The 14952-nt window shown below is 38.8% G+C and overlaps 1 protein-coding gene across 5 annotated transcripts in view; it reads left to right on the top strand.

The window, feature by feature from the left end:
- The window catches only part of NCOR1 (nuclear receptor corepressor 1), a 75265-nt gene extending 61328 nt beyond the window's left edge, over positions 1-13937 (top strand). For 4 of the 5 annotated variants that reach the window (XM_069791082.1, XM_069791083.1, XM_069791086.1 and 1 more), the window contains 13 exons: positions 719-868; positions 1416-1589; positions 2042-2207; positions 2476-2972; positions 3425-3553; positions 4119-4276; positions 4493-4716; positions 5147-5284; positions 7284-7426; positions 8718-8771; positions 9898-10119; positions 10689-10871; positions 11100-13937. In XM_069791082.1, coding sequence (XP_069647183.1) covers positions 719-868; positions 1416-1589; positions 2042-2207; positions 2476-2972; positions 3425-3553; positions 4119-4276; positions 4493-4716; positions 5147-5284; positions 7284-7426; positions 8718-8771; positions 9898-10119; positions 10689-10871; positions 11100-11287 — 2426 coding nt within the window. In that variant the 3' untranslated portion in view covers positions 11288-13937. The remainder of the gene's footprint in view (positions 1-718; positions 869-1415; positions 1590-2041; positions 2208-2475; positions 2973-3424; positions 3554-4118; positions 4277-4492; positions 4717-5146; positions 5285-7283; positions 7427-8717; positions 8772-9897; positions 10120-10688; positions 10872-11099) is intronic. The other variant, XM_069791084.1, reaches the window with a different exon arrangement.
- Positions 13938-14952: the final 1015 nt, after the last annotated feature.

Below are 14952 nucleotides of genomic sequence, written 5' to 3' on the forward strand. Positions count from 1 at the left end.
ATGAGTTTGAAGAACTCTTTCACATTGAAATGTTGAACAAAGTCTTAGAATAAAATAATAAAATGAATAGTTTTGAATCCTTGGGGTTACATGGCATTCTCCCAGGCGTTACAAACCTAACAGGAAATAGTCAATCTACCAGCTTGGTTACTGGATATGATAATCTGTCTGTTGCTTAAATCAGTTTTGATAATTATTGGTAGAATGGAAGACAGCAAATGTGAGGAAATTAGGCTGGTAGGACTAATTATCTTGGGGATAAGATACAAGATCCTGTAGTGTTTTAATTGGTTGGAAAAGAAAGGATAAGTGGTTTTTGTAGTAGGGGAAGTTATATTGGAGTTCCAGTGGGACCTGTGCATTTCAACATTTCATTTCATTTTATGAATATAAAAGGTCTGGAAAAGGGAGTGAATGATGTCAGGTAATACCATTTTCCTAAAAGGTGGGATTATGAGTAGAGGTGAAGTGTATTTTTCTGAAGGGCAATTAAAGGGAGTGCTAGAAATGCAAATTCTGACTTAGTATGTTCCTAAATTGCTGACTGCCAGATCTAAGAGAGTATAACCAGCTGGAATATAGTTCTGCACTTGCTTTATTCTTATATTTTTTCCACTAAACATTCACTGCTGATAGTTGCCAATGAACAGAATGTATAATGTGTGGACCATTGGTCTGTCCTTGAATGGCCATTCTTACATGTGTCATCTCCTAACAGGAATTATTGACCTGAACAATATGGCTCCCACTATCTTAGTGCCTCATCCTGGAGGAACAAGCACACCACCCATGGAAAGAATCACATATATCCCTGGTACCCAGCTTACGTTCCCTCCCAGGCCTTACAATCCTGCTTCTCTGTCACCAGGTAAGAGCTCTTATGATTTGGTGATGTCTCTAATCATCTGACATGCTGAGATAATTGACCACCTTTATTTAGCTTTCATTAATGTCATGTTTTGATGTTTTCTCAGGCGATGCTTTTTGCATGCACTTCTCACTTGGATAGCAAAGGTTTTCCTAATAGTATCCTTTATAGTTATATTAGCAGCTGAAGGAGTGCTGACAAATTCAGAATTTGCCTCGTTCTATCAGGTCTTTATTTATAGTCATTTGACTATGACTTCACTAACCTCATATTACATGTGCTGAAGGGTGGAATTTGTGTCTCTAAGCTGTCTGGTTTCTAACTGTATAGAAACCACTTTAGTAAAAAGCAGTTGACTCTTCCACTGTCACTGTATGTTAAGCTTTTGTCTTCCTAGATAAGTGGATGGTCTTGAGTAGAATGAAAATGTATTTGCGAAATTTTGCTGTAAGTGGATGGCAGAATATATTGGCAAGTGTTTACATCAAATTATGCTTAACTCGAGTATCTCTTTTTGCTAATTCATTTTATCTTATGGACCTTCCAGGACACCCTACACACCTGGCAGCTTCTGCAGCTGCAAATGCTGAAAGGGAACGGGAAAGGGAGAGGGAGAAGGAACGGGAAAGGGAGAGGGAACGTGAGCGAGAGCGGGAAAGAGAACGAGAACGAGAGAGGGAAAGAATAGCTTCAGTCCCTGCTGAACTTTATCTTCGACCAGGTGAGCGCACATTGCTACATTTGGATCAGTTGTCTTGTAGACTCTTAACTGCTCATTTTCTATAGCCACTGTTAGCAACATGCAGCTTGTTAACATCACATGACAAGAGTTTGGTTTTAGTCTGCACTTAAGGCAGGTTCCTACTCCCTAGCAGTTCTGGTCATAATTGTAACTTCTGCAAGTACCAGGCTTCTTGATCTTTCTCTCATAGCAACGTAGTACCTAGGGAACGGTGTGAATCCCAGTTATCACTAGCACAACTTGCGTGTCATTTAGAGCATTGTAAACAGAATGCTACCATTTAAACCTTTAATACATACAGTCGCATCTAGAGTGGTGGAGACAACTGGGAAAGGATGTGGAGGAGACAGAATCAATACAGTGTTCTGCATTGTTATAAGAGTGATCTATATATATTTTTTGTTTGTTCCCCTCTACTCTATGTTCTGCAGGTACAGAGCAGCCTGGCAGACCTGGCAGTCATGGATATGTTCGGTCCCCGTCCCCTTCAGTTAGAAGCCAGGAGAACATACTGCAGCAAAGGCCTAGTATTTTTCAAGGAACCAATGGGACAAGTGTAATCACACCTTTGGATCCTGCTGCTCAGCTACGTATCATGTATGTTTTATAAGTTACTGTTGCAGAGATATCTGTTCTAATATTTGAGCTTATTAAAAGGTGCATTTAGCCTGAGGAAAATACTACAAGATGAGGATATACCACTATCTGATTGCTCTTGGATTTATCGGAAATGATCCAATGCATTTCTGCCAGTCCAGTTTGGATAGAAATTAGTGTCACAAAAGCTTGCTTTGTTGTACCCATGATATGGCTCTAGTTCTTTTGTCATGTGATATAATTCTGAATATTCGATGTTTGCCAACAGGCAGCTGACCCCTGGAGCTCCCTCTATTACTCAAGGGTTGCCAGCTTCCCGTTACAATACTGCTGCTGATGCCCTTGCAGCACTAGTAGATGCTGCAGCCTCTGCTCCTCAGATGGAAGTTGCCAAAGCAAAAGAGAACAAGCATGAAGGAACCAGAATAGAAGAGAATATGGGACGCCGGTCAGCTGTGGTTACTGAACAGCAGCAGATGGAACAGAAGACGCTGGAGGTAGAAAAGAGGCCTGTCCAGTGCCCCTATACATCTGCAAATTTTTCTGGTGGGAAGTCCCAGGGACAGTCTTCATCAGTAGTCTATTCAGAGGCTGGTAAAGAAAAAGGACCTCCTCCTAAATCCAGGTACGAGGAAGAGCTGAGAACTCGAGGAAAGACCACAATTACTGCTGCTAACTTCATAGATGTGATCATCACTCGACAGATTGCTTCAGACAAGGATGCACGAGATAGGGGCTCTCAAAGTTCAGATTCTTCCAGTAGTTGTACGTATCTTAGTAACTATCTACTTCTTTGCTGTCTTAGCCTTTTAGGGAAATAATGAGATGTGAAATGATTCTGATGTTTAACTATGAAATATTCAGCTCTGCACAGTACAAACAGATCATAGAAAAATACAGTTTTTGCATATAGTGACTCAAGATTCTTGCAAAATCAGAGTTGTTTGCTTTATTTGTATTCCATGCTACAACACGAAATGCAGGATACTAAGACTAACCTTTTCAGAAGTCAGGAAACCTAAAATTATTTGGTTTACTTTGGAACACTGTTTTGTGGAAGTATTTGTATCACCTTGCTTATTATGAGAAAAAGAGTGTTTTGACTTTGATTTCACAGGTGTCATTTTAAATGGAAGCACTAGTGTTGCTATGTATAGGCAACAAAAATTTTCTGTGATGTTTACACCTTATTCTACAACCTTTGCTTTGATATTCAGTATCCTCCCACCGGTATGAAGCTCCTGGAGATGCTATTGAGGTGATTAGCCCTGCAAATTCACCTGTACCTACTCAAGAAAAGCTACAGCCCTATCAACAAGAGACACCTAAACCAAGCCAGGCAGAGAGTAAGTTTATCTGCATATGCCAATATTCTCACAATTATCTTGCTTATATTTACCAGCTCCATGAACTCATAATGAAGTTAAAATATCTCGGGAGTCTTTAAGTGACCGCTTACCACATTCTTAAATTTTCAGAAACTTTTGTTGGAAGCATGTTGTTGCAGTGATCTGTGGAAAAACTAGAGCAAATGTATTGGCACTTGACATTAAACAGAGCTCCTTTACATTACCATATAGGTGATTTAATAAGAAATTTATTATTTACAATTGTGGCATATTGGTGTTGAAGCCTACAATTTTTTACCTATTAGTAAAGTTCAAACTATTGCAGTACAGTTTGCAGGTGAGAAATGAGCTGAAATTCACCCATGTTGTGGAATGAACCTTTATTTATCTATTCTAAATTATAGGGCCTATATATGAAAGGGGAAAAGGTGGTTATCACACAGGATACCTAAAAATCTAATGCAGAAACACCTCATCTTTTACATTTATAAGCACAGAACTTTCAAACCTTGAAGCTTCGGTAATACCATCTTAACAGACTGACCTTTTCTTCTTCAACTAGATGACCCAAACAGGCCATATGAGGGGCCGATTCACCGCTATAGGACACAACAGGAACCCCCTTCACCCCAACAACCTCCACCTCCTTCTTCTCAAGCAGAAGGGATGGCACATGTGCCCAGGACCCATCGACTTATCACCCTTGCTGATCACATCTGTGTAGGTTTATTTGCATGCATCTTTTCAGATGTGAAAAGTTATACTTTGATGAAAACTTGTGTTTTGGAACATTATGTAATTATTAGTTTTACTTGAGGATATTATACAATAATGTGTCTGAACTTCTAATCTGTCTCATTCATCTAGTTCATGAATATGTACACTCTGGCCAATGTCTGACCAAGATCTCTTTTCTATCTTTTTGGTCACAATCAGCAAATTATTACACAAGACTTTGCTAGAAACCAAGCAGCTTCTCAGGCCTCTTTGCAGCCTCCCACCACGACATTCCAGAATTCCACCCCTGCTCCAACGCCTGTTTCTACGCGGGCAAAGACATCCAATCGCTACAGTCCTGAGTCACAGTCACAGTCTGTCCACCATCAGCGGCCAGGTGCTAGAGTGTCACCCGAAAACCTGTCTGACAAGTCCAGGGGAAGGTAATGCATGTATTCCGTTTAACTGCAAATTTAATTAGTGCCCAAATACGACATTTATAAAAAATAGTGCAGTAATCTTGGTGTAGATCAGAAGTAGAGGTATCTTTTAGTCTTTTTTTAGGCAGTGTCTGTCTTGCACTGTTTTTGACAATTGCTTGGCTCCATAACATAGCTTACAGCTGTTTTCCCTTCATTTCACATGCTTAATTTCCAGTCTTTAGAGGGGTGAAGATGTTTAATTACTTAGAACTTACTAGAGTCATTACGGACTATTCAAAGTCACCTTTTTGAGATTGCCAAGCATACTAAAGCATGTAACATATATAACTAGACATAAGTAGTTACGTAACAACTGGAATGCAATTACATGTGTTTACTACTGCTTTACATGTATTAAGAGTACTTATCTGTCTCTGAATTATGGATGTAGACCTGGAAAATCTCCAGAGAGGAGTCATGTCTCTTCAGAGCCCTATGAGCCAATCTCGCCACCTCAGGTCCCAGTTGTACATGAGAAACAGGAAAATGTTCTTTTGCTTTCCCAAAGAACTGAGCCTACTGAACAGAGGTATGTGTAAAACTGAATTTTGAAAACATTATTCTGGATCTCTGTGCTGCAAACAGTATCTTTATTAAGTTTAAGTGATCTTCCTCTGGTACCACAGGCAAGCTGTTAATCACTGTTACCCTTTTGCCCTAGCATTCAAAACTTGCTCCTTGGGAGGTGCTTTGGGAAGCCTGAGTAAAACATCATCTGTACATGTTCCATCTTAAATTTCTTGGTGCAAACAGTGTGTTCTATTGACACAAAACATCGTAACAGAACTTCTTATGGGTGCCAGTTCTATAAAACTGAAGTGGTTTTGGGGAAAGGTCCGTTTTCTACAATTTTTATTGTGTATATAAATATATAAATGTATATAAATAATTCAGGCTTCTCCTGCCTGATGGGCTTCCTGGATACTGTCCTGGTGAAGTGTGGAGGAGCCCAGGCTTCCAACACTTGTGATTCTAGAGCAGCTTATCATATGAAATACCACTAAGGAGCTTAATTTCCAGGAGGTGTGAAGGTGGGGTGTCAGGGGGTCCATGTGTTGGGCAGCCCTGTTTCCCAGAGCTATTTGTCAGTCTGCCAGATCTGCAACATAAACCTACATGGGATCCCTGGCAGACTGTATCAGTGCTGGTGTCTTCAAACGTCTGGCAGATGCACGTTGGAATGGATGCTTCTGTCGTTTGCTTTGCTGCCTGCTGAAGAAGGAATAGCACCCAACGTGCTCACCATGTACTTATTTCAGGCTCATGCTGGTGAAATGGATCCTTTTTTTCTTGGGTTTTTTTCCCCCTTCCACTCTGCAGTTGCTGACAGGCTTGTTGCAGTCCATGATGGATATTAGCTAGATGTGAAGGGATTTTCAGGAACATGGCAGGGAAGATTGCACTTTTTAGAATTTTAAGGATTGTGGCCTAAGAAACCTGGAGTCTTTGTCTTCGTTATTTTATTTTTAGCTTATTTTTTTCAACTGAAGTATGGGGTGGGTTTTTTGGTTTGGTTTGGGGGTTTTTTGAATTAAAATTGATTTGCCAGATTGCTGCTGCTTAGAATACTAGAGTTAGTTTAAGTGCCACAGTGAACATAACTTAGTTGATAATTTTTATTCAGTGCAAGTTGTTCGTGACCCTGGTATTAGCTTAGATTTTTCACCTGAATTTCTTCATGCTTTGGGGTTGTGGGTTTTTTTTCTTAAAACTCTGTAATTGGAATACTAATGTTTTTATCATCTTTATAAATAGCCTAAAATTTGCATATTTTCAGATCTGAAGATAAAATGCACCCCTTCTCAGTTTGACATTTACTTCAGCAATGCTTTTATGCTAATGTGACAGAAATTGTGTACAGAAAGTGTGCCAGCTACTGTGCATGTAAAATTGATGAGGGATATGAAATACAGAATGTGGATCCCAGTCTGAATTTGTGCCATAGAGCAAGGATGGATAACTGGCAGCTCTTGAGCCAAATTCCAGTCTGTAAGGTTATTTTACCTGGTTTCTAAGAATGCCTGAAATAGCTTATTTGCTTGGACCATGTGTGACAGAGTGGGTAAGCAGACTTAAAAAGAAATACATCTTTTCTAGTGGCATACTGGGGACAAGAGTGAGCAGAAGATTGTAAATAGGAGCAGCTAGGATGAGTATTTGGGCTTCTAGCTTAAGCATTTTGTTGCCTACCAATTTGCAGTGCAAACTTCAGCCAGCACGCAGGTTTAAAGGCAGAAGTAGGTGTCCCTGCGATAATTTGTGAGAGCATCATCTCTGTACCACTCTCCAGCACAGGCAATGACGTGGTCATTTTTTCTGTGAGCTGTAGAATCTTAAACCCTGTTACCTGGATAAAGCAGATGTCCTTGGAGAGTTATTAGACTTGTCTAGTCCCCAAAAAACAGGCTGAGGAAAGAGTCTTAAAGCTCATATGAATGTTGGTGGTTTCTGCCTGACTGCTTTTGGAAAGATTTAAATGTACATCTTGAAAAATGTTCTCTCTCTCTGACACATGTTGGTCTTGGCAGGACTGACTCTCGCTCTCCAGGCAGTATGAGCTACCTGCCTTCATTTTTCACCAAACTTGAGAACACTTCACCAATGGTAAAATCCAAGAAACAGGAGATATTTCGAAAGCTGAACTCATCTGGTGGAGGTGACTCTGACATGGGTATGCAGGACTTGCCTTTTCACTGAATTTTCCAGCTTAAGCTTTATGTGACTGCCATCCACAAATGTCCTAACCTAAATATATTTCAAATAACATATGAATGAATATAAATCTATTAATACAGAACACATATAATAACAATTTATGACCAAAGAACTGGAAGATTGTTAGCTTTTTTCCTCTTTTTTTCCCCCTTTTGTTAATGCTGGTGTATGTAGGACTGTCACATTTAAGCTTTTTAACTCTTTAATTTGAGGGATGGAAATAGTTTCTGAAAACCATGGAAAAAACAATTAACAAGAAAGTTGTTCAAACCTGACATTCTAGTTAACTTTGTGTCTGTAGTTTGCTTCGTATGAACATTAACTATTACACATTTTCCTTTTTGGAAAGGTGTCTTGAAACTGAATGTTTTGTGTTTTCTTGGGCCTTATGATTATGGCTGCTAAGAAGACATATTTTAATAAAGCTTGAGTAATGGACACTGACATGGTGGAATATGATACTAGAACTATATTTTTGTTTTTTCTCATAGAAACCTTAACAGAACTTTGTATCAAAATTACCAGTGGTGAGAATTTAAGCTGGTTTTGAACTCAATACCTAATAGAGAGTGTTTATTTGAAAGTGAATGCTCTTGCATTAAGCAACAAATTAATCTCATTCTGAGAAACAAGGCTGTGTCAGTAAGGGTTGCAGTATTCTTTTTATTGGATCCCCATTGCGTGCATGATAGATTTTCCTCTGTTGAAAACTTCATGTGCATGCTTGGCATACAAGCACGCTTTTCAGTGCTGCCAGTAATCTTTTCATTTATATATTGAATTCAGTGTTATGGTTTAAAATCTTTACCTATATTATGTCCAATTTGAGAATAATGTGGGGAAGGCAGTGGTTTAGCCACTCCAAAGTTGTTGCCATTAATTTTTTTAATACATACAAATACTCTGCCTCTGAGGTTCATATGTTAAAATTTGTATTTAGCGAATCAAATGCAGCTTTGCATCTTAAAGTACATAGATTGTGAAATTTCAAAAAGTCAGTCTGCTTTCTGAAGTAACATCTTTAAAAGAAGGTTAGCCATGACTGTATAAGATACTTTTACCTTTGTATTGATCATTTTCCTGAGAAGACATAGATGCACATTCATCTTAGAAGAGTGAGAAACAAAAAACTGAATATCAAAAATAGTTCAAAAGTAATTATACCTTGTGCATTAGGACTACTCATGATCACTTACAGTGATCATCAGTACTGAAAAACTCAATGAAATGTTGTGTTTTAATTGCAGCAACTGCTCAGCCAGGGACCGAAATATTCAATTTGCCAGCAGTCACTACCTCAGGTAAGTTTTTCAATAAAAGAAACAACATATGTTTCAGAAAAAGTAAACTGATATACTCTCTTTCATTATGTGCTTTGGGGTGTCCAGTAAATGAGGAAGATTATGAAAATTTAAAAGGTAATATCCTACATGAAAATTTGTTGCCTGTATCATAGGGAAAACCAAAATGACCAAAGGAGGTTTCAGAAAATATTTAAATGGGAATTTAATCAAGAATGATTTATTTCTATGTGCTCTGCAAATCTTACACAGAAGTAGAAGTCATGAAATTGGTTAGCATCTGACTTAAATAGAATTTAAATACAGTGCAGTTCAACAAAACTTGAGCTTAGTTGATCAAATGCAATTTACTTTATAAACTGGGGTATTTAAAATACTTACTGATTATTTTTTTTCCTATGATAAATACATGATAAAACCCACCAACTGTCTATGAGACGAGGAAATTAAATATAACCTGTACTTTTACTTTGTTAAAGAGACAAGTGAGGCAGAGAATTGAACTGAAATGTGGGAGACAGGAACTGCCATATCTGAATCCTGAGTTGTACCACAGACTGATTTTACATGATTTTGGCTAGTTGCTGCCCCTTGTGGTAGAGTGCTTTTGTCTTTTAAATGGAGAAAGTACTGATCTCCATTAATTTAGATGAAAGACAAGATTTTGGAATAAATATTTGCCACATATCACACTTCATAAGACAAATTAGTATGGATTATTAATGAGAGAAGTATTCTGCTGCTGTCTTCTCTTTACAAGTGAATAATAGCTGCAGATTTTACTTAATATGCTATCACAATCAGCATGCTCAGCTTCCTTTGCTATTTAAAAAAACAACAACAAAACAAACAGTAAAATTTACCCTCTTGCAAAGAGTCTGACATTCAGTGGCACTACTGATGTAGGTCTTCAGTGTTTGCTGGCATGTCTAACTTGTAGCCATTGTGAGCTGCTTTAGAGAACGTAGCTTCACGTTTAAAAAAATCTCGTCTTTGGTCTCCCCCCGCTCCCCCTTTCTGCCTCTCTCGAAAATCTTTTCCCATATCCCTTTGTAATTTCTCTGAGATATGTTTTTTGCTTCCCCCCCCCGCCACCTTTCCCTGTATGTTTTCTTTTGTCTCCCAGGTGCAGTCAGTTCTAGGGGTCATTCCTTTGCAGATCCTGCCAGTAATCTGGGTCTGGAAGACATTATTAGGAAAGCATTGATGGGAAACTTTGATGACAAGAGTGAGGAGCATGGAGTTGTAATGTCACAATCTATTGCGGTAGCACCTGGCAGTTCCAGTGCTGCAGTATCAGCAAGTAATGAGACCCGTAGGGAAGAAGCTAATCCATCACCGAATTCAGGTGAGGTATTGCAACTGCTAAATATTTCATGGTCTTAAAGAAAAAATAAATAAACTAAGGGTTTGAATAAACTTGGTATCACTGAAAATCACTGTCTGTCTTCTGGAAGTGATAGAGGTGGTGTTTCCCTCTACTGGTCCTGGCTTTCAAAGTGGTGCTGGTGCCTTCAGGAGCATTAGCCAGTATTTCTTGGAGAATGACAACACTGATGAAACAGGGAAGAGATAACAGGGTGTATTAGATACCTGAACCTTCTCAGTGGTTTGATGAAAATGCATGTGTAGTACATCACCTATAAAACATACGTAACAGTGGGAGCTAGCTTGAACTGAAAGCATCTCCCTTCCTAAAAATGGAAATATAGCTCTGTTGTGATAACAATATGGATTTTCTAGCAATACTGTGTTAGAAGATTAGCCTATACAGTCACTAATTGTAGTAAATCAGCATTCCAGAAGACAGCAGTGTGAAAGTCCTGTTTGCTGCTATGTGATAATTTATAGAAACAAACGTACAGAGGCTAAAATTCGGTGTGATGTTTTTGTGAAATCTGTCCCTTCTATTTCCAGGAGGGGGAGTCAGCAAGCAGAAGCTAATCGGCAAGTCAAATAGTAGGAAGTCTAAGTCTCCGATTCCTGGACAGGGGTATTTGGGAACCGAAAGACCTTCTTCTGTCTCATCTGTACATTCAGAAGGGGACTACCACAGACAGACTCCAGTGTGGGCCTGGGAAGATAGGCCTTCATCAACAGGTGAGAAATGGGTTTCTTTCAAACTTGACAAACCAGATGTGGATTTGTAGAAAGGTCAGATGTAGACATACTGTAACACTGGTATATTGGTCAAAAGTTTACAGCATATGAGGATTTTGTGAAACAGATTTTTTGCTAGTTGTCACAACCAAAACCAGACAATCTTTCAGATACAGATCTCTTAGAACAGCTTGTGTTTTTGACTTGGAGAAACTCTTTTTGATTCAGGTTCAACACAGTTTCCTTACAACCCGTTGACGATGAGGATGCTCAGCAGTACACCGCCAACATCCATTGCGTGTGCCCCACCGTCCATAAGCCAAGCAACCACTCACCAACAGAACAGGATATGGGAACGAGAGCCTGCACCACTGCTTTCAGCACAATATGAGACTCTGTCTGACAGTGATGACTGAACTATGCAGATTTTTTTTTTTATTTGCGAGTCAAAAAAAGAAATCTATTTTTGACTTGTGCCCATAGAGACTTTCCAAGAGAGCAAGGGCCACACAATGAAGAATTGATGGAGAGTCCGTTAAAAGCCTTCTGCACAGGCCGTGTGTTGGAGGATTGTGATCAAGAAGGTTGACTTACTAAAGATAAATATGTAAAGAGTTTTTAAAAATGTGGACTATTCCTGTTCTACATCTATTTGTAAAGAAAACCATAATGTCTTTAAATCATTCTTCTGTAAATAGAGAGTACTTTTTGCAGTGTTTTTTCCCTTGCTATAGTATCTGGTGTACTTATGTTCAAATCATTGCCTAAAATTTGGGGGTCATTTTGTAATTTTTTTTAAGCATTTTCTCCAGTGTAGAGTACTCTTCATAACCCTAGCCTCCCTACCAGCCTAGCCTAACCATAACCCTAGCCTCCCAAACAGCCTAGCATCATTGCCCATTTAATGCCATGCCACTTCTTGCAGGCATTGTGCTTTTCTATAATTTTTTTTCCTAGACACACTTTCTCAGTGGTGTTCAAGCTCTTGTGAAAATGTTGATTTTTAAGACTGACCCCTTAATGAATTCTGTACATTAACATAGTCCAGTTCGCTGGAATAAGAAGGTATATTTCTTTGAATTTTAAATTCTGCCACATTGTAAATTTTTGGTGCGGTTGGTTTTACTTAGCAACACTGCAGAAATATTATTGCATGGGTATGTTATGGTTCATTTTTAAAAGGATAAAAAAAAAACAAAAAGAACAGCTTCTGGAGGCATACCTCACTGTTATGCACACTGGGAATTTTAACTGCGCCCCGAAAGCCTATCTTAGTGTTTTCTGTTTCTGCATTGTATGCAGTCAAAACAGGCTCCTAAATTTTACTGTTATATTTAACCACAGCAAATGGCTTATCTGAACAGAGGCTCTGGGTGGGTTGATAAATCCTTTAAGAAGAAAAACCTCTACATCCCAAGTTTAAATAAAACAAAATGCTTTTATAGAATAATGGAGCAACACACGAGTCAACTACTTGGCTTCTGTTACAACCAGTTTGAAGTAGGTACTGTGATTTTTACCTTCCTCCAGTCTGATTTTAAAATCTTTATGTAATAATTATTTTAAAGTCTGTGTCCCCATCCCAATCCCTAGCCCTATAAGCAAGCTTTTGGTGGAAGTCCTTACGAATGCTTGGCTTAACTCCTAAAGTGTGCAATACTTGTTAGGGTGATTTTGATTTTTAAATTGTTTATGGTACTAGGAGAGTCTCCTTAATCATTCATCTATCAATGCCTGCTATGATATGCTTGTAGCTCACGTACATACATCTGAGTAGTGATATCACAGGGTGTCCTGACATCCATCTTCAAAAGCATCATTTTTTTTGCTGCACTGACCTCAGGAAGTGAATTTAAATTTTCTGGGGTAGAAGGACTGATTTACAGATAGCACTGAGTTGGGGAGTGGTATGGTCTGTCAGATTCCAAACTGCTTTTGCATCTCATTGATTATAGAGTCTTTGCCTTGAAGTTATTTTCCAGTCAAAATATTTTTAATTTAACACTGTATTTACAATAAGTATAATGCAGCTGTGTAACCTTAAGCCGTGTAAGCTCCACATCTTATGGAAGGACTGTAACGGTCCGGTTACAAACAGGAAGAAGTACAGAACTCTTTATCAACAGCAAATTTACTTTGAGTACTTCAGAGGAAAGCCTTTTTGCCCTAAGTGTGGGAAAGAAAAAAATCCAAAGGAACTCATTTGGAAACTTGACACTGTGTTGCAAATACAGAATTATTTTGCTACTTTTTTTAAACGCTGCATCAGAGTAGATCAGTTGCCAGTCTTAAATATCCTTGCAGTCTTTCTCTGAGAAAGGGTTTTTCTCACCCTTCCATCCTTTACCCTTCTGGCTTTGAAGTAGTGAAGTTTTCATCCTGTTTGTAGACCTGTGCTCTTATTTTAACTTTTTTGTTCCCACAGCAACATATACTGGAAAACATGTTGATCTGCCCTTTTTGTAGATTTAAATTTGGAGTGGAAAGTTCCATTCTAAAACTCACTTGTTCTCACTTTCTTAGTGTAACAAATACAACGTGAAAGAGGCATGTACAGACAAATGTCTTTGCTAACTGTACAGTAAGTATAGCATGTTCATTGCAAAGCTTCATGTTATTGCTGCTGCAGCAGCAAGATATCCAAAGTAGGATAGTCACTTTCTCCTAAGATACAGCTTGAGTGGCATTTGCACATAAAATGTTGCTGCTTTTTTGTTTGTTATCAGAGTTCCAACTTCTCCAGCATAAAAACCTCTCCAGAGCCTAAGTTAGGGTTTACCACAATTCCAGTAATTTTCAAGTATGGAATTACATCTGACCTGTTTCAAACAGGAGGGTGTTTGTAAATCATGTTTACAAAGTGTAGTTTACTACAAATTTTTAACTGATTTCTGATCAGCGCTTTCACAATGCTTTCCATCTTGATATGTTGCGTGATTCTGATATGAAATCATTTAAGACTTGAAAAACCCATGCATCATAAAACAACTTTTTTTTCCACACAATGTCTTCAGTAGACAGTGACTTCTGGATTCAGACCAATCAATAAAGGGGATCAGTTCTCCATTTGCTTTTCCTGTGTCTCCCTCTTGTTTCGCAGCATCAAGCTATGTTCATGAGAACAGGCAAAACACTTCCCTTAGGGGGTGCTGCAGGGTTCCCAGTTAACACTGCTGGAGTATTGAAGGTCTGCCACTTAAAAACCAAAACCCAGAACTTTAAAGATCAGCTCTAATGTGTTAGAGCCTTCCTGTTAGTACAAGTGTGCCTGTAGCAAACAGCCATATTTTTACTTCTTAGCTTGCTGTATATGTGAATTAAGTTTTTCTAGCTTTACTGCTCATCTACTCTAGAAAACCTGCATGCCTCTTCTTAGCTCAAAGTTAAGCAGAATGCAATTAACATTAAGGGTTGTACCAACCAGCTGAAGCTCTTACAAATGAGAGGTTAAAATAATGCTTGGTTAGTGACAGGATTACAGTTAGTTCTACTATCCTAGCTAAATATGATAACTTCAGAAGCCTCAGCATTCTAGCACTGACCTATCCAAGAAAGGATGACAGCTTTGACACTGTGTGCTCTTGACTGGGGTAAGGTAGCTGAGTGTTTTACTACTGATGACAACAGCTCTGTTTTAGTCTCACCCCTCCTCTGAGAGGGCATTTTCAATCTTTGGATGCTAAACACTTTGAAGAAAAACACTTGCTTTTCAGGCAATGTGTTTGAAAAAGACATGGAGCTACAGCTCTGTCATAGTCCAGGTGCAGCCTGGGAAATGCTCTGTTGAAGTTAACACATACTGAACTGTAGCACTGACAAAAGTACACCCTGTTGTGCTAGCCAGCATGTAAAGAGTGAGGCAATGCCTGCCTGTTCTTCTTTTCATGACTTAGCTTTTGTATAGCCATGTTTTGAAACAGAATACTTCTGTGAACAGTCAGGAGTAGCAAATGACTACTCCTTCACTGAACTGCAAGTATTAATACCAGGCTAGACTTGCCCTTTGCTGGCAGTCAAGACAAAGTTAAATCACTAGCACAGTAGGTCACTCTAACCATAGACTACACCACAAAAATTTACA

Source organism: Haliaeetus albicilla, chromosome 9 (assembly GCF_947461875.1).
Source record: "Haliaeetus albicilla chromosome 9, bHalAlb1.1, whole genome shotgun sequence".
Classification (NCBI taxonomy): Eukaryota; Metazoa; Chordata; class Aves; order Accipitriformes; family Accipitridae; genus Haliaeetus; species Haliaeetus albicilla.